The sequence below is a fragment of the Nothoprocta perdicaria genome, unplaced genomic scaffold, assembly GCF_003342845.1.
Source record: "Nothoprocta perdicaria isolate Ctin4 unplaced genomic scaffold, notPer1 scaffold_58, whole genome shotgun sequence".
Lineage (NCBI taxonomy): Eukaryota > Metazoa > Chordata > Aves > Tinamiformes > Tinamidae > Nothoprocta > Nothoprocta perdicaria.
The window spans coordinates 1,941,691-1,956,148 of record NW_020455843.1 but is presented as its reverse complement, the minus strand read 5'-3'; the positions used below and the strand labels follow the sequence as shown (position 1 = coordinate 1,956,148).

The following is a 14,458-nucleotide window of genomic DNA, read 5'->3' as shown; positions in this document are numbered from 1 at the left end:
CACCCAACTTTTCCCTTCCCTTCCCTTCCCTTCCCTTCCCTTCCCTTCCCTTCCCTTCCCTTCCCTTCCCTTCCCTTCCCTTCCCTTCCCTTCCCGGCAGCACTGCTGGTGCTCAGAGTAGAAATGACTTTGTGTGATACAGGGGACCCTCGTAATGAAGATCTTGCACCGTGGTCCTCATTAAAATGCTCATTTGAAGGCGTGGATCTCCATGTCCTAGCCAGTTTCAGGGAGCTGATGGGGTTTAACACTCCCTCCTGGAGTGTGAAAGTCAATCCCACAGTATTTATGTTGTAGGAGCAAGGATTAATTTAGATTAGTGAACAGAGTGATTCATGCTGTATTGTGGGGGATAGCAGTCTTTAAATGCTCTTTTCTCTTAGCCTCCAGTGAGCAGAGATGTACATGTATTTGCACACCATTTGAGCTTACGATACTTTCATCCTTCAAGCCTGCACAAATCACCTTTAGAAGCAACCAAACAGATTGTACAACAGCGAATGGCATGCAAAATTGTTGGGCTTTTGAAGTATATTAAAAGAAATTAAGCCAAAGATTTGCTTGTAGGGAGTGGTTTTTGTCTTCCCCTCAAGGTTGGCTCTATAGGGTAGTGATTGGTATGTGATGTTGGAACTACAGAATGAGCARTACCCCTCTGAATCCCACTCCTAAAAAGGATGTCTGTTGTGTTAAGGGTAACTGGAAAGACAGTGTCTGTGTCTGGATGTTAATTAGTAAAAGTGCAGTAACAGGGTGTGTGTGTGTGTATATAAAATACATAAATTTTTAATTATTTATATATATATAAAAGAAGATACATTCTTAGTTGTGAAAACAAGAAAATGTTTATGGAAAGCTTTCCTTCAAAAGATCAAATAAACTCTTATTTCTGACCTCACTGCAGTGCGTGTGTTTGCCTTGTAACTTTTACTTTGTGGCTTTGGCAATTCCTGTATTTTTTTTCCTTTTTTTTCCATCTGTTAGGTCTTGTCCAAAACCTACTTGTGCCTCCTTTTCCACTGCTCCGTCTCTCTTCCAGAAAGSGTGCTGTTTTCCAAGTGGACTCTACGCGGATGATTTAAAGGTCTCTTTTTTTACTCTTTAACTCATTTTGCAGAGGAAGAGGATGGTGAGGAGGTGCCAGAAGTTCAGGTGTCTGGAAAAATCGGAGCAAAGAAACAGAGGAAATTAGAAGAGAAACAAGCCAGAAAAGCTCAGCGAGAGGTAAGCGTTTCCTGCCACGTATAAAACCCCGGGCAGAGCCTGAATAGCAGCAGTCAGCAAAGAGCAGGTGACAACTGACACTCCAGAGAGGCAAAAGCCTTGCGGTCATTACAGCTGCTTCATTTTTGTTCTAAAAATGTTAATTCAGCCTTTTGTGCCTCATCCTCAGAGGGGGATGTGTTCTCCCCTGCCTTGCCATCTTTTGGTTGTGCTCGCTGGGATTCTTAGGGGGAAGAAAGGGCTTGAATTCTCTTTCTGCTAACTTGCAGCTTAATCTCTGTGCCTTGCATCCTCTTAAAAGTACAGCTTTGCATCCGTTCAGCTTGACTTCAGCTTTTATTTTGCCTGAGTTATGTTTTCATGTAAAATTTCATGTTTTCACGTGCTCTGTGGTCTCTGTTGCTGCATCCCACAAGACCTGGAGCTGAGGAGCAATTTCCAGAAGGCAGCTGCAATGGATGCAGGGAGGGCTGTTATAACGCAGGGCCCACAACTAAAACCCTGGGGAGATCTGAGTTGTTTTGCATGTGCTGTCAAAGCAGGAAAAAATTATGGTTTTACCTCTGTTTAGAGGTGCTCACTGTTCTTAGAAGGTGAAAAACAGACCCTGTATTCCACTGAAATGTGTAATATTTTGGTTGGAGCATGGTCTTTAAAGCAGCCCAAGCATACAGAGCGAGCACACTGTAGCTTTTCAGTTACTGCATTTCTTATTTGTGTAAAATTACCCATTTAGATGCTGTTTCATTTTTCGGTTTTGTCTAGCAAGCTGCTATTAATACCTGGGAAGCAAACCTCTTTTTGCAGTCTTTCTTTCTGAAGCATCCTTATGGATGACTGCAGCGTTATGCTTTAAATCCTTTTAGTAGTCAGACTTTTGGTTTTCAAACTTGGTCTTGTTCTGCAGCTCAGAACATGGGCTTGCAGGGGGCAACAAGAAGTAGATCAAACTCTCAGACTTTGCATRACGGGTCCTAAAGTGCAAAGTGGACATGACACAACTCATAGAAAAGAGTGGCGTCATAAAATAACTAAGGTCTCTAATGTGGAGAGGGTCCACATAAAGCGAGGAAATTTTCCTTGAATTTTCAACTTGATTCCTTGAATTTTCACCTTGGTTCCCCCTGATTCCAAGGTGAATCTCCACCTTGAATTTTCGTGTAGCCTAAGGCCTAAACGCAGAGCAGATGTCTCTGCTTTATACTGTAATAGCATGACCTCTGACAGGACAGATGATACAAACCTGGTTATATATAGCCCCCCATTACGATCCTCTGCTCACTCACTCTGTACTTTAACCATTTTGTCATAACTTTCCGTAGTCATTCTAYGTAATTAGGCTGGATTTTTTTTCTTTTGTGGAAAATCTGAGCAAAATTGAATGAAGRTAGATAAGCACTGGTTGGTGGAGCAAGGAATCATTTGTTTCCTTTTAGAAATGCTGATTTTTATTTTCCCTTTTAGACAGGTAAATTCCTTGGTTGGGCTTTTTTCACTCAAACATTCAAAGCCACAAATCCTCTGCAAAAATGTGTTCTGCGTGCTTTCTTAATATAGCTATACTCAAATTTAATTATATTTAAGAGACTGAAGAACAATTTTAGAAAGATCTGTAAACGATACATTAAACACTCTAGTTTTTCTCTTTGCAACAGTATTTCTGCTAGATTTGGTAAAGAAAAATAAAATGAAGAGGCCTGTGCAATTGTTTTATCTCTTTAAATGGGATTCTGCTTTCTAAAAATTTTAATCCATAAAATTTAAATGATTTTTGCGGAGATTTACCTAGGCTGCATTGTGCCCATGCTTGCTTCCCTCACCCTGTCCCCTGAGGCTGTTCCAACTATATTTCAAGTGAGGAGAAAAGTAATATTGTGTCAGGGTGTTTTAGACTATTACTATAGCAATAAGCTCATAGGCACATACCAAGCTTGAAAAACCTTATTGCAAAAGAGCCTTCAGAGGGGTAATTTATAAGCTTATCACAATATAAAATAAGGATCTAGGGAAAAAGTTAATTGGTAAGGACTTTTTCTTTTTTTTAAGTGGGTTTGTTTCTTTATTCTATCTAAACGTGCACCCAGGAAGATGATAAGAAAACCCCCCACGGTATCACAATATGAAATTTAAAATTGTATGTATTCAGGAAGAATAAGTCCTGGCTTGCTTTTTTTTCTTTCCTTTAGGCTGAAGAAGCAGAGCGAGAAGAACGGAAAAAACTTGAGTCAAAGAGAGAGGAGGAAAGGCGGAAAGAAGAGGAGAGAATACGTCTCGAAGAAGAACGACAGGTGGGATTGACTATAATTTGTAGATGGAAATTTTGAACCAAGTTTTTCTTTGTAGCTTTGCTTTTCTTTAAGCTCTGTGCTGAGGAAATACTCCCTCTCATTAGCCCTGTCGGCATCTTTTCTGTGCAGTTTTGTTGCTTCATTTAGTTTGAATTACAGTCATACCGAGGGATTTCAACAAAAAATCCCAGCTTTATTCACCCGGATGCTTCAGAGAAGTGATAAAAGTCCTGCTCCAAATGTCTGAAYACACAAGCATGGACAGTCAGAGGTTAGGGCAAAATGAAAGCAATTTCCTTCCAGGGGAACCTGTCTGCTACTGCTGAGCAATAAAAATAATTGTTGGGCCTGTTTGCTGTGTTGACAATTGCAGTGTTTAGAGTTGGTCCCTATTTGTCTGGGCCCAGCTCAAGTGTGGGGATCTGAAGAAGGGAGTTGTGTCTAATCATGGTAGAAGTTTCCAGGGCAGCTGAAATGGTGCCTAGCAGGCAARTTTTGGTTGTCACAGAGTCACAGGATAGACTGGAAAGGACCCGTGGGGTTAATCTGATCTGCTGTCTTGCTCAGAGGATGTCTGGTTACAGCAGGTTGCTCAGGACCTTGTGCAGCCAAGTTGTGCCTGTCTTGAGGATGGAGAATTCCCAGCCTCTGYGGCCGTTATTCCATTAGCTGATCATGCTCATGGTAAAAGCTTTTCATGCATTTAATTGATATTTTTTTCTTCAAAATTGTGCTCTTTGCCTGTTGTTGTGTCGAGTGATGCTTGTTAGTTCTGCCTGCCTCGCAGCAACAACCAGCGGGGTAGAAAGTGAAAGACACCATCAACCAGTTTTGCAACCCTTGTGCAAAACTATAAAGTTTAATTCAAATGATGGAATTTAACAATGTGCTTTACAATTACAGGCTTCTAAACTCTCCACATTAGACTTCTCTAGCAGAAGTGACCCAGAAAAACTGAAATACCCGGAAAAACTGAAATACTTATAAGCACTTTCCTCGCTGAGGAAGGCAAGCAGTTCTTTCAAAGCTGCTCTGTGCTAGTGGCTAAGAAGTGGCAGCAAGTTGTGCATTAGCTTTGCAACGTGCTCCTAGAGGCAAGAGCCAAGGGGTTCTGCACCAGCCTGCGTTGGGTAGTTGCCCCCCCCGGGGAAGCAGAGCCCTCAGCTTCCAGTGTGAACTTCCCAGGATACTTGAGCACGCATGAGGATATTGGTTAATAGCTAGCAGGTTTATTTTAATTTGTTTCAAGCAGAAATTTTATAAATGGGAATGTGTTACTGATTACATTTTAAGGRGAAAATGCCTTGTCTCTTTTCTCTTCCCTTAGTTGCGTGAGGGCAGAATAAAGSCACTTGTTAATTTATTTTATTTTTTAATTAATGTTTTTTTTTTCCATACATTATGCTGCAGGTTGTATCCACTAGATGTTGCACAGCTTCTAGAATGTGTGCTTATGTTATGTGGTTATTCTCTGAAAAATCATCTATCTTCTGAGCTCTCTCTTGATCCCTTCTCATCAACAGAAGGCTCCTAAATTTCAGAGATCGAGTTGGATGGGGAGGCTGTTGGTAGAAACATCAAGGCGCTTTGTAATGTGGCCCAAGACTTTGGGTTACAAAGCAGTCTTAAGAAGAATTTTTTCAGGGGGTAGTTATTCCAGAACTGYCCTTCTAAGAAAATTGCACAAATTTAAAGTGTCTGGTAGTGGCCAAAGCTAAGATTAAGTAACTGAGCTCAGCGAGTCCCAGCCATTCCTCTGCTTGCTCAAGCTTTTTCATGCAAACAGGACAATCTGATGTGATTTCCTATAGATCTGTCTGCACCTKCTATCTTTTCTCCTGCCCCTTTTGGACTGTAGCCCGCACCTCTGCCTTTGATCCCCATGGCTGCTGTCCTGGACATCTCCAGGTTCTCCCCTTGACACCTGCAGCTCGGGAGGAGGCCACACAAGCTCTGTGGCCTGTCCTGCCTGCTGTGGGACTCGTCCATCCTACAGGCCAAGCACAACAGATTACTTAGCATGGGTGGGAGGTTTCCTTCCAGTAATACATTGTTCTGTGTGTTTTGTCTCTACCCAATTCCACAATTTTCTTTTTTCTTTCTTTTTTTTTTTTTTTTTCTCATGATTTTGAACGTTTCCCCTACAGAAGGCTAAGGACAGACCTTCAATTCCTTCCCGAGTGGTGGCCAGCAAGGCAGGGGAATTGTCAGGCAAGTAGCAGTTGAGCTCAGCCAACTTGCTCAGAAAGAGCCTTTATATCCCCCAGCAAAGAGGTTAATTCTACTAATTACTGTGCAATGTGACCTGGGGGGTAACGGTGCATCCGCCTGAGCTGGATCACTCGGGCACATCTGAAGAACTGAGTAGAAAACAAAGGTACAACTCTAACCAGAGATGTCTTCCATGCAGAAATTGCTGCATTTGAAAGGAAGAAAAAGACAGCAGATTTAGCCACTTCGGCTCAATTGCGGCTAATCTGTTTTGCTTGACTCGGGAAAATCTTATTTGTGTCTAATTTTCAGTCTTTCTAGGAAAGACTGCACTGGGATGCTTCCACCACCATTTTGCAAGGCTTAGTAAAAATGAGGAGTATAATTTACAGCTTTGATATTTTTTTTTCTGCTGTGAATAACAGTGCCCAACAATGCAAGGAAGTTTCACATTTACTCGCCGTAAATTTGAAAAGCGCTCAGATGACTAAATTTAGCTCAGTGTTCACTTCAGGCAATAACTTTCTCAGATACTTAAAATTACAGAATTCATTTTTTTGTCTTCCCTCAGTAAGTCATAATTAGGGCAGCAAGCCAGCCCACTGGGCTACATCATGAATATTCTGCTACTCRGTGGAAAAACTCCCATTGTTATGTGTGTTTATGTGTTATTTCTCTAATTTCTGCTCCTTTTTTTGCCAAGTCAGGTTGGTAATTCAGTAGCTGCTACACATCTTGAGTGTGGATCAAAGTTAAAAACTCTGCTAGTGTTTAATGTTCGCCTGCTTAGTAATTTATATGTGTCTGTCTTCATATGAGTCTTGAACAGGAAGCAGATCGATGCGAGACATCTGCGTGTTCGGGCTGTGGTGCTCCGAGTTCCTGCTTCAGTCAGCAGAGAGAGCAGTATTTACAGGGAGAACTGTAATAACAAGACTTGAATGGCTTTAGTCCTGCCTGGGCAAGGAGAGGGGACACGAATTGGATGAGYAGATACTTGATACGTGTATGTACAACCTGTCATTACCAGCACAACACGTTACCTTTCAAATCTCCTTGCAGACCCGCTGTGTCGTGTAAAAGATACTGCCTCTCTGATCCTTTATCTCCCATGCGGGCCTGAAGTAATTGTGCTGTGTTTTGCACAACGCATAGGATACAGGATGCTGTTTCCCTGGAAAAACACTCCTTGGGAAAGGATTGTTGGTTTGCACCAATAGCGTTTTGGGCATTGCACACGTTCTGTCCTCCTGTGTGTGTTGAATGGAAAGGCAGCATTATGAAATGTTGTTCAAATGGTGATTTGATCAGTCRTAAGTTTTAAGACAGAGGGCGTTTTTAGAAACAGTTTGATTACCAACTCTCCCTTAGTTTATATAATCCCAGAAAGTGCAAGAAATTCAGAGTTTATTACTGAAGTTTTTCTGAGGGGAAAAAAAAAATTGTTGTCAGATGACTCCATTTTTCCCTTCTTTTCAGCTACAGTTCAGGAAAGCTGCGAGGCCCAACGAGGAGAGTTTCCTGCCTCCAGGAAAAGTCAGTCCTGTGTGCACAGCTTGTGCACTGTTTCACTTACTGCACATCCAGTGATGTGAACCAAGTGGTTTTGTTCACATGAATTTACTGGCTAAGTTTAATTTAATTGCAAATAGACTTAATTTGTTTGCCAGAGAACTTAGTGAAGAGCAGCTAGTCAAAAAACGTTACCCGTGCAACCGTCTCTGTTAGCTTTTCAACCAAAAATGTCTCAACTTCCCTGAACATTGAGATTTCCTTCGTGTGAAGGAGACTTCCAGCCCGTTAGCTACTAAACTAATAGCTGGATCGTAGGCAACAACGAGGTTGGATTCCATTAAATACTATCAAAAAACTTTGTCAGATGATAAAGGAAGCCTAAATAGGATCAAGGAGATAGAAAACCATGTTGCAGCTTGCAGGTCTTGTAGAAAGCCCTCAGCGTGGATCTTTGAAGTTGCTGAATATTAACCCCTCTTTCCCACACCCATCCAGGAGTTTGAGAGACACRGAGCCTGGTGGAAATAATGAATCCCTAAATCAGGTGAAAAATAGATATCTCTTTCCAATTATTTTGGGGCAACTCCACACAGCATTACATGTTGCTGAACTTTAAAACGGACTTACAAAGGCCGAAATCTTGCATATTCTTGAGAAAAATAACCCCTTGCTTCTATTTAAGCATATTTGTATGCACATATAAATAAAATGCGGTTGCCTCGTGGCTCCAGTGTTGCAAACCAGATAATATATTTTTAAATTCAAGTTTCCTTTCCAGTGTTCTGCTGACCTGATTGGCTATATATGTGAGGAAGCTCCTTTATAATTGGCATTTGTTTCAGCTCTGCTTTACCCCCGGGGATTTCCCTTTCACTCTTGGAGTTTTTTAGTGGTGAGATGGTTTACCAACCGACACCTTATCAATGAGAGCGAACTTCCTCTGATGTTGCAAAACAGTGTCTTTATACAAAGCCTTGCAGATTGCTCACAAAGAGCTTTTTTATTATCTTTTTTTTTCTCCTGTGCACAGGGATTTTTGTAGATTTTCACTYGCTCAGCCTGGCTTTGCTGTGCTAAGGAAGCAGCTTCTAGCGGTGCTGATGCAGAACTTGGGGTGATCCTGCTCTTCTCCACCAAAAGGCAGCATCGAACAGAGTCTGTTGCTTGCAAATCCATTGCTGCGTGAGCTCTTGGTGAAACGTGGCTGGATATCCTAAGAAAAAATACTGAGCTTCCAGCGAGCAAACTTTTAACTGGCATGAAGCAAAAGGAGGCTGGTGTGGGAGTGGAAATGGGCATTTGTTTGCTGATATATTTAAAAATAAAAAACTAGTGGGGTCTTTTTTGTTTTCCCTCAAGCGTAGCTTTACCCAAAGTTTCCAAACTCAGGGCACTAAATTTAGTCTTGCTGCTTTGTTTTTGAAGCACCCAAATACAAATAGTTTGCTTCAGAGCTCTACAAGTGGATAATCTGCTAGTGACCCCAACCGTGGTGCTCTTGAGAACCTTTAAATTTCCTTTCTTTGGTTTGTTATTGCATCGGGTAAGAATAGGCACCCAKGTGAACAGTGTGGACTGGTGGGTTACTTTGTGTAGCATTGGGCACACTGAGGTTTGTGCTTCTCAGGAGACCCTCTCAGTAACTGGCCTTGCATTTATGTCYGCTCTTCATGCATCCTGGTGCACTTTGGAGGCCGGGGAGGTTTGCTGCAGGTTTTCAGTTTGCTATGGGTTTTCAGCATCAGATCTCAAGCATGTACGCTTTTCTAAAAATTAATTTCTTCTGAAGAACCACAGCTTGCTTGAAAAGCTTGCAGAAAATTCATTCTGCAGTCTCTCCAGGGATTGAGGACTGGTAGGAGATGCTCCCTTTTTATTTTGCCTTCCTAAAGATGGTTTCCTTTTCCTCTCTGAGCCATGAGAAGAACCTGGAACTCAATCTGCTCTATGCCAAATTGTTTACTTGTTTTCCTGGCTTCTACTTCCTTCAGGACCTGCACTGTAAGACAAAGAAATAGGTGTTATATAGGGTGGAGAAGGGATGTCTGTAGTCTGTGAACCTCGAAGTATTTGCCAGAGGAGCCAAAAGCTTCTTCCTCATTCTGCAAACAATGCAATTGGAGCAGGAGCAACTGGCAGCAGGCAGAGGTTGACGAGAGCCCAGYGCTTGCTCTACTTTCCTCACCAGCAATGAGATCTCTTCCACTAAGCAGTGGAATAAGCTGCCTATAAATGATTTGTTTGTCAGCAAGTTGGTCCTTTATCTGATTTGGAGGGGAGATGGCCCGGCTCGCAACTAGCAGTTTCCATTCTCAGCAAAAGCTGCTTAGGCAAAGCTCTTGGGAAAGCTGCTTATCGCATGGGCCRGTCTCTCCCCTTCTCAGTACCACCTTAAATGGGTTATTGCAGCAAAAACTCAAAGCTGGGGCTCGGTATTTCCTGCTGGGCATTGTCCCCTYGCCCTTTGCTGTATGCCAAACCATTAGAAGCTGTAATGTTACAACCAGCCAGAAAATTGCAGATATTTATGCAGCATCCTGAGACTCCAGGGTGCTTCTCGGTCCCAAGAGAAGATCCCAAGACTCAGGGGCTGCTCCCAGCTATAAATCCAGAAGAGTTTTCAAGTCGCTCTGGGTTTAAGCTGATACGAGATTGGGCGTTTGTGCAGTTGGCACAATTAATGTTTTTGATGCCATGGAAATAATCTKTGTGATCAAGATCAAAGGCGAGCAGAAAGTAATGATCTGAAAGGAGCCTGACGGCAAATCCAGGCCCTCGGTGGGCAGTAGGGATGGAGGGAGCCTGGAGAGCAGCGGGAAGGACTGGGAAGCCGAGCAGTTCAGCAGGGGAGAACGTGTTGAAAAGCATCTCCCCCAGCACTGGAGCTCTGCAGGCTCCTGGGGCTCTGCTTACCAAAACACCACGCAAGAYTGAGAGCACGCAGGTAGATCCGAGCGGTAATGTGGGCATCTGCCTGGAGAGAGAAGGAAAGAGGTGTCTTTTTGAGGAAGCTGGAGCTTACGGCCTTTTCAATAAAGACTAGATCAGAGCGGGGAGTTTCGGTCCTTCACACGCAGTGTAGGAAAATGATCAGAACGGAGTCCTCACTCTGCAGCAAGCCCCAGCTGGGCTACATTTAGGAGGGTGAGGAGAACAAACCTGCTGCAGCTGCTTTGCCCTTTCTCCCCTTTTTGCAGGGGAGCAGCAGCAGCAGCCACCCCATTTCAGCGTGCTGGGATTTCCCCTGATCCCCACCCTGCGTTAGGGCTGGGGAAGCGGCCCCGCTCTGCCCTCTCCTCGGGCACCCYGGCTTTGCCACTGAGCTCCACCACCGTTAAAAGCAGATAGAGCAGGGAGGACTAAAGAAACCCCATCAGTGAAGTTGGGTGGGGTTTTTTGTTGAATTTTTAATGCATTTTTAAGCTGAGTGCAGCCTCTGTTGCACACGCAAAGCAAGTGCTGGGCCCTGTTTAATTAGCAGACGCTGAAGTCCTGAACTGGAACTCCGTGTTTCCATGTGTAGATTAAGCTTGCAGGTAGGTGGGGGTTTTTTGGGAATGCATCTTGGCTAAATGCGACCATGCATCTTCTGTGCAATTGCTGTAGGACTTGGGCATATGGAAGAAGGTTAGAGTGGCTGGAAAAAGTTAATAATAATAATAATAGTTGAAAGCATGTGAGGCAGCTGCATTGGGAGTGGCTGGGATTTTGAAGTTGAAAAGCTTCTGGAATTATTTAGCCTTCTGGAGGAGGCAGCAGCCGACAGGAACATGAGGCTTCAGGGGCTGAGGTGCCTTAGCTGCCAAAACGGTGGCGTGGACCACCTAGAAATGCCCTGGTGACCACAGCGTGAGAATTTGGATGTGGAAGATGGGTTGGGTTGTAAGGAGAGGGCCAAAGAGGGCCAGCTGTCCAAGAGCTCAGTACTCCACCTTTCTCACGTGCAGAGAAGTGTGTCTCTTTGCTGAGCTGGAAATGGAAATAATGATGTTAACATGCTGACAAACTTGAATAAAAATAGTGCTTTTTGGGTAGATAAGAGAGATAGCTATGAGGTTTGTTTGCTTGCTGGACCTTCGAAAAATAAAGCAAAATATTGCTCAGTTTTTGTTAGTCCCACTTGGAAATGGGACACTGTCTTTTGATTTCTTTTGTAGAATCATTTAAAATTATTTGCCAAAGCAGTTTTCAATTCTTGCAGTTTTTCTCCTTTCGAGTTATGTCAAATTACAACCGTTGTAGTAGATTAAGAGAAACGCCCTTATTCTTTTATTTTCAGGATCAAGATAAAATTTGATGGGCTTAGAAAAAGAAGAGCTGCTGTCACTTCCAAATGAAATAGGGTTGTGTTGTTCCTGGCTCCTGCCGTCCTTGCAGTAAACAAAAAATCTGCAGCTGGACTTTTGCTGATAATCGTTATGGTGATAAATCACCCAGAAAATGTTTTTTCTTTTTTTTTTTTTTCTCTCTCTTTTTTTTCTCCAAGAGCTTCTTCAGATCTGTAGCTTTTTCATGAGACTGTCGTTAAAAATAGTTTTGACTTTGCATGTTCAGTGGGATCCTTTCAGTCTAGTTTTTCCTGTGCTTGCACGTTGATTTCATTTCTTCTCATGACTTCCCAGGAGTTTTGTGAAATACAATTAAGAAAATAAATTTTCTTAATCAAAGGGAATACATTTTTAATCAGAGGGCATCACTTCTGTGCCCTATGGGCACAACATAATGGGGTTATCTGACTGTTTTTGGCCTTACRTAGTGTCTTTTCTAACACGGACATTTTTCAGGACATTTGATGTGTAACTTATCTCTGTGTCTTCCTGTTTTAATGGAACAAGTGCTCGTTTTCCASCCATTTAAGACAGCAGTTCCTGTATTAGTGGGAAAGCAGTAAGCTTTTAGAAATCAGGACAGTTGTTACTGAAGAGATGGATTCCTGCACGGCGCAGACTGTCACTGAGACTTGAAGAGCTCTTCCCCAGTGTTCATCAAGGCACTGCAGAGTCAAAACRGGCTCTGATGGTAGCACATGGGGTACAAACATGAATTTCTCTAAGGAATTGTTGCATAAGGAAACATTTTTATTTAAATTTTATATATAAAAGTGTTTCAAGAATTGCAATGGGGGAAAAAAAGCTGCAAACTGATAAGATCCAACTAGAAAACTGTTGTTATTTGAAATTCTTTCTTTAAGATACTGTGTGTGATAGAGATCACTTTATAATTACACTTTTGCTGTGTGAACATGCATGGCTGTTCTCTGTTACCGTTTCACTGATATTAATGTGTCTGGCTTGGTGGTTTCTGAGTTGTCTTTTTTGCAAGGGCTTTTTAAGGACTTTCGAAAGTTCTTTTAGAGTAGATAAAAATTCTCTAACTGCAGTAACTAAAAGCAGAGCCTGTAGGTTTTGGTTAACAGTTAAACCTGCAAAATAAGTTATTTTTTCTTAGTACAGTCATACCTTGTTTCTTATAACTAAATGGCATTTTTATTGCAGTTCGTTCTACTAGCATAGACGTGCTTGGCTTGTAGGTCATCAGAAAGAGGTTTTATTGCAGCTCCCCTACCAGCCAGCTGCTTCACGCCCGTGGATGGACACCCGTAAAGCTCCATTCTGTTCTGTGGTTGCTCCAAATGAGCCCTAGTGCTAGCTGCTAAAATGTGGATATCACATCAAAAGTGCGGTCGGGGCAGGGATTTCCTGTCAGGTGATTGCAGAAGACCCGTGTTCATGCAAATGAAGAAAGATCTTTGCTATATAAGAGCATTTTTTTCCTCCCCTCTATCAGATCTGTTAGGAACCAGCCTAGGGCAGTGAGTTGCGTGCGGGCTTGTGCTACCATGTGGGATGGTTACTTTCTTAAAGGACATTTCTCAAGCAGAGCAGCTTGAGAAATTAATGAGGCAACCGAGTGAGAACTTAGTTTTCTAACATCCTCTGTCTGCAGGCTCTCCTAATGGAAAACTGGCCTGCAAATGAAGCAGATATTCCTCAACTTCTGAAACTAAACCTGGTTTGGAGAGGTGCTGGCTGACCACTTGCCATCTTTTCCCTCCAGGAAGAGGAAAAAAGGAAAGCAAAGGAGGAAGAGGAGAAGAGAGAGTATGAAGAGTACCTGAAGCTGAAGGAGAGTTTCGTAGTTGAGGAGGAGGGCGTTGAGGAGTCAATGACAGAGGAAGAGGTATGTTGAACTGTGTTCAAAATAGTTCCCAGGGAACATTACAGTTCTTCGTTCCAGAATCTACTAGTTAGTTTGAAGTGCTGAAGCAACTGCTTGTTGCTGGAAACGAGCTCTCATCTCCCTTCATGGGTGGACTGGAATAAAATCAATCCAGGGGTTGGATGTTTGCAGCTGTGGGCGGCTCTGCCCCATCACTCTGCAGTGTGCCAGTGGGCCAGGTAATACCAGATGAAACGGGGGCCAAATTCAGAATTTGGAGCCCATGTATGTTTGGGTTAGCTTAATTTCTGGTTCTGTTTTCTGCAGGAATAGAGATGCTGTGAAATCAAATGAAAAATCCAGCAGAAACAGAGCTAGTCTTAAAAACTTTCTGTTGAGAAAAATCACAGGAGTCAACCTGGGTGCTCTGGGTTGTATGTTAGAAATCTGTATGCTAGAAAATTGCATGTTGCAAAAGATTGCACTGGCTGATAGTATTTTAAGCATTTCGTAATGCTCTAATGTGCTGCTCCTGTGACTGCCTGTAAATGTAGTGCCTGGAATGTGCTACGTGACATGGGAGCCCAGCAAAGGTGAACACGTTTGGCTCTTGTGGGAGGCAGCGCTCTCCTTCACAGGACRCCGAGGAGAAAACCTGTTAGATGCCAATTGCCAACAGTGCTGAGGTGGCCCTTGGGTTRCAGCTGCCAAATTGGAGCTGTCCACAACTCCATTAAATTCTGTCTGTTATTTCTGGGGTCACACACGTGTATTCATTGCTCTTCCTGCTCTGCTGATGTGACCCTTCCGAATTGGATGAGTTTGTCCTTGGTGTGACTGGGAGACTTGTAATTAGTCAGCACAGCTTGGCCTCAGTCTCAGGTTCTCACCATGTTCCCCTTGCCATTAMCACGTTCCCTGCATCGTGCCAGGGTTAGGTTCAAGAGATGGGAGATTTTCAGAGAAGTGAGGAGCAATTCAATGCCTGGCTCTTACTGAAAGAGCCTTCAAAAACGTGCCCCTATCCTCAATCTTTCCTATCCAAAATCTGCTAGCTGCAA

General features: G+C 42.9%; 1 protein-coding gene across 1 annotated transcript in view; it reads left to right on the top strand.

Annotated features, from left to right (window-relative positions):
- DDRGK1 (DDRGK domain containing 1) overlaps window positions 1–14,458 on the top strand; it is a 37,818-nt gene that overhangs the window by 13,973 nt on the left and 9,387 nt on the right. Inside the window, exons 3-5 of the mRNA XM_026048872.1 lie at window positions 1,118–1,224; window positions 3,411–3,512; window positions 13,296–13,418. Of these exons, the coding sequence (XP_025904657.1) occupies window positions 1,118–1,224; window positions 3,411–3,512; window positions 13,296–13,418 (332 nt within the window). The remainder of the gene's footprint in view (window positions 1–1,117; window positions 1,225–3,410; window positions 3,513–13,295; window positions 13,419–14,458) is intronic.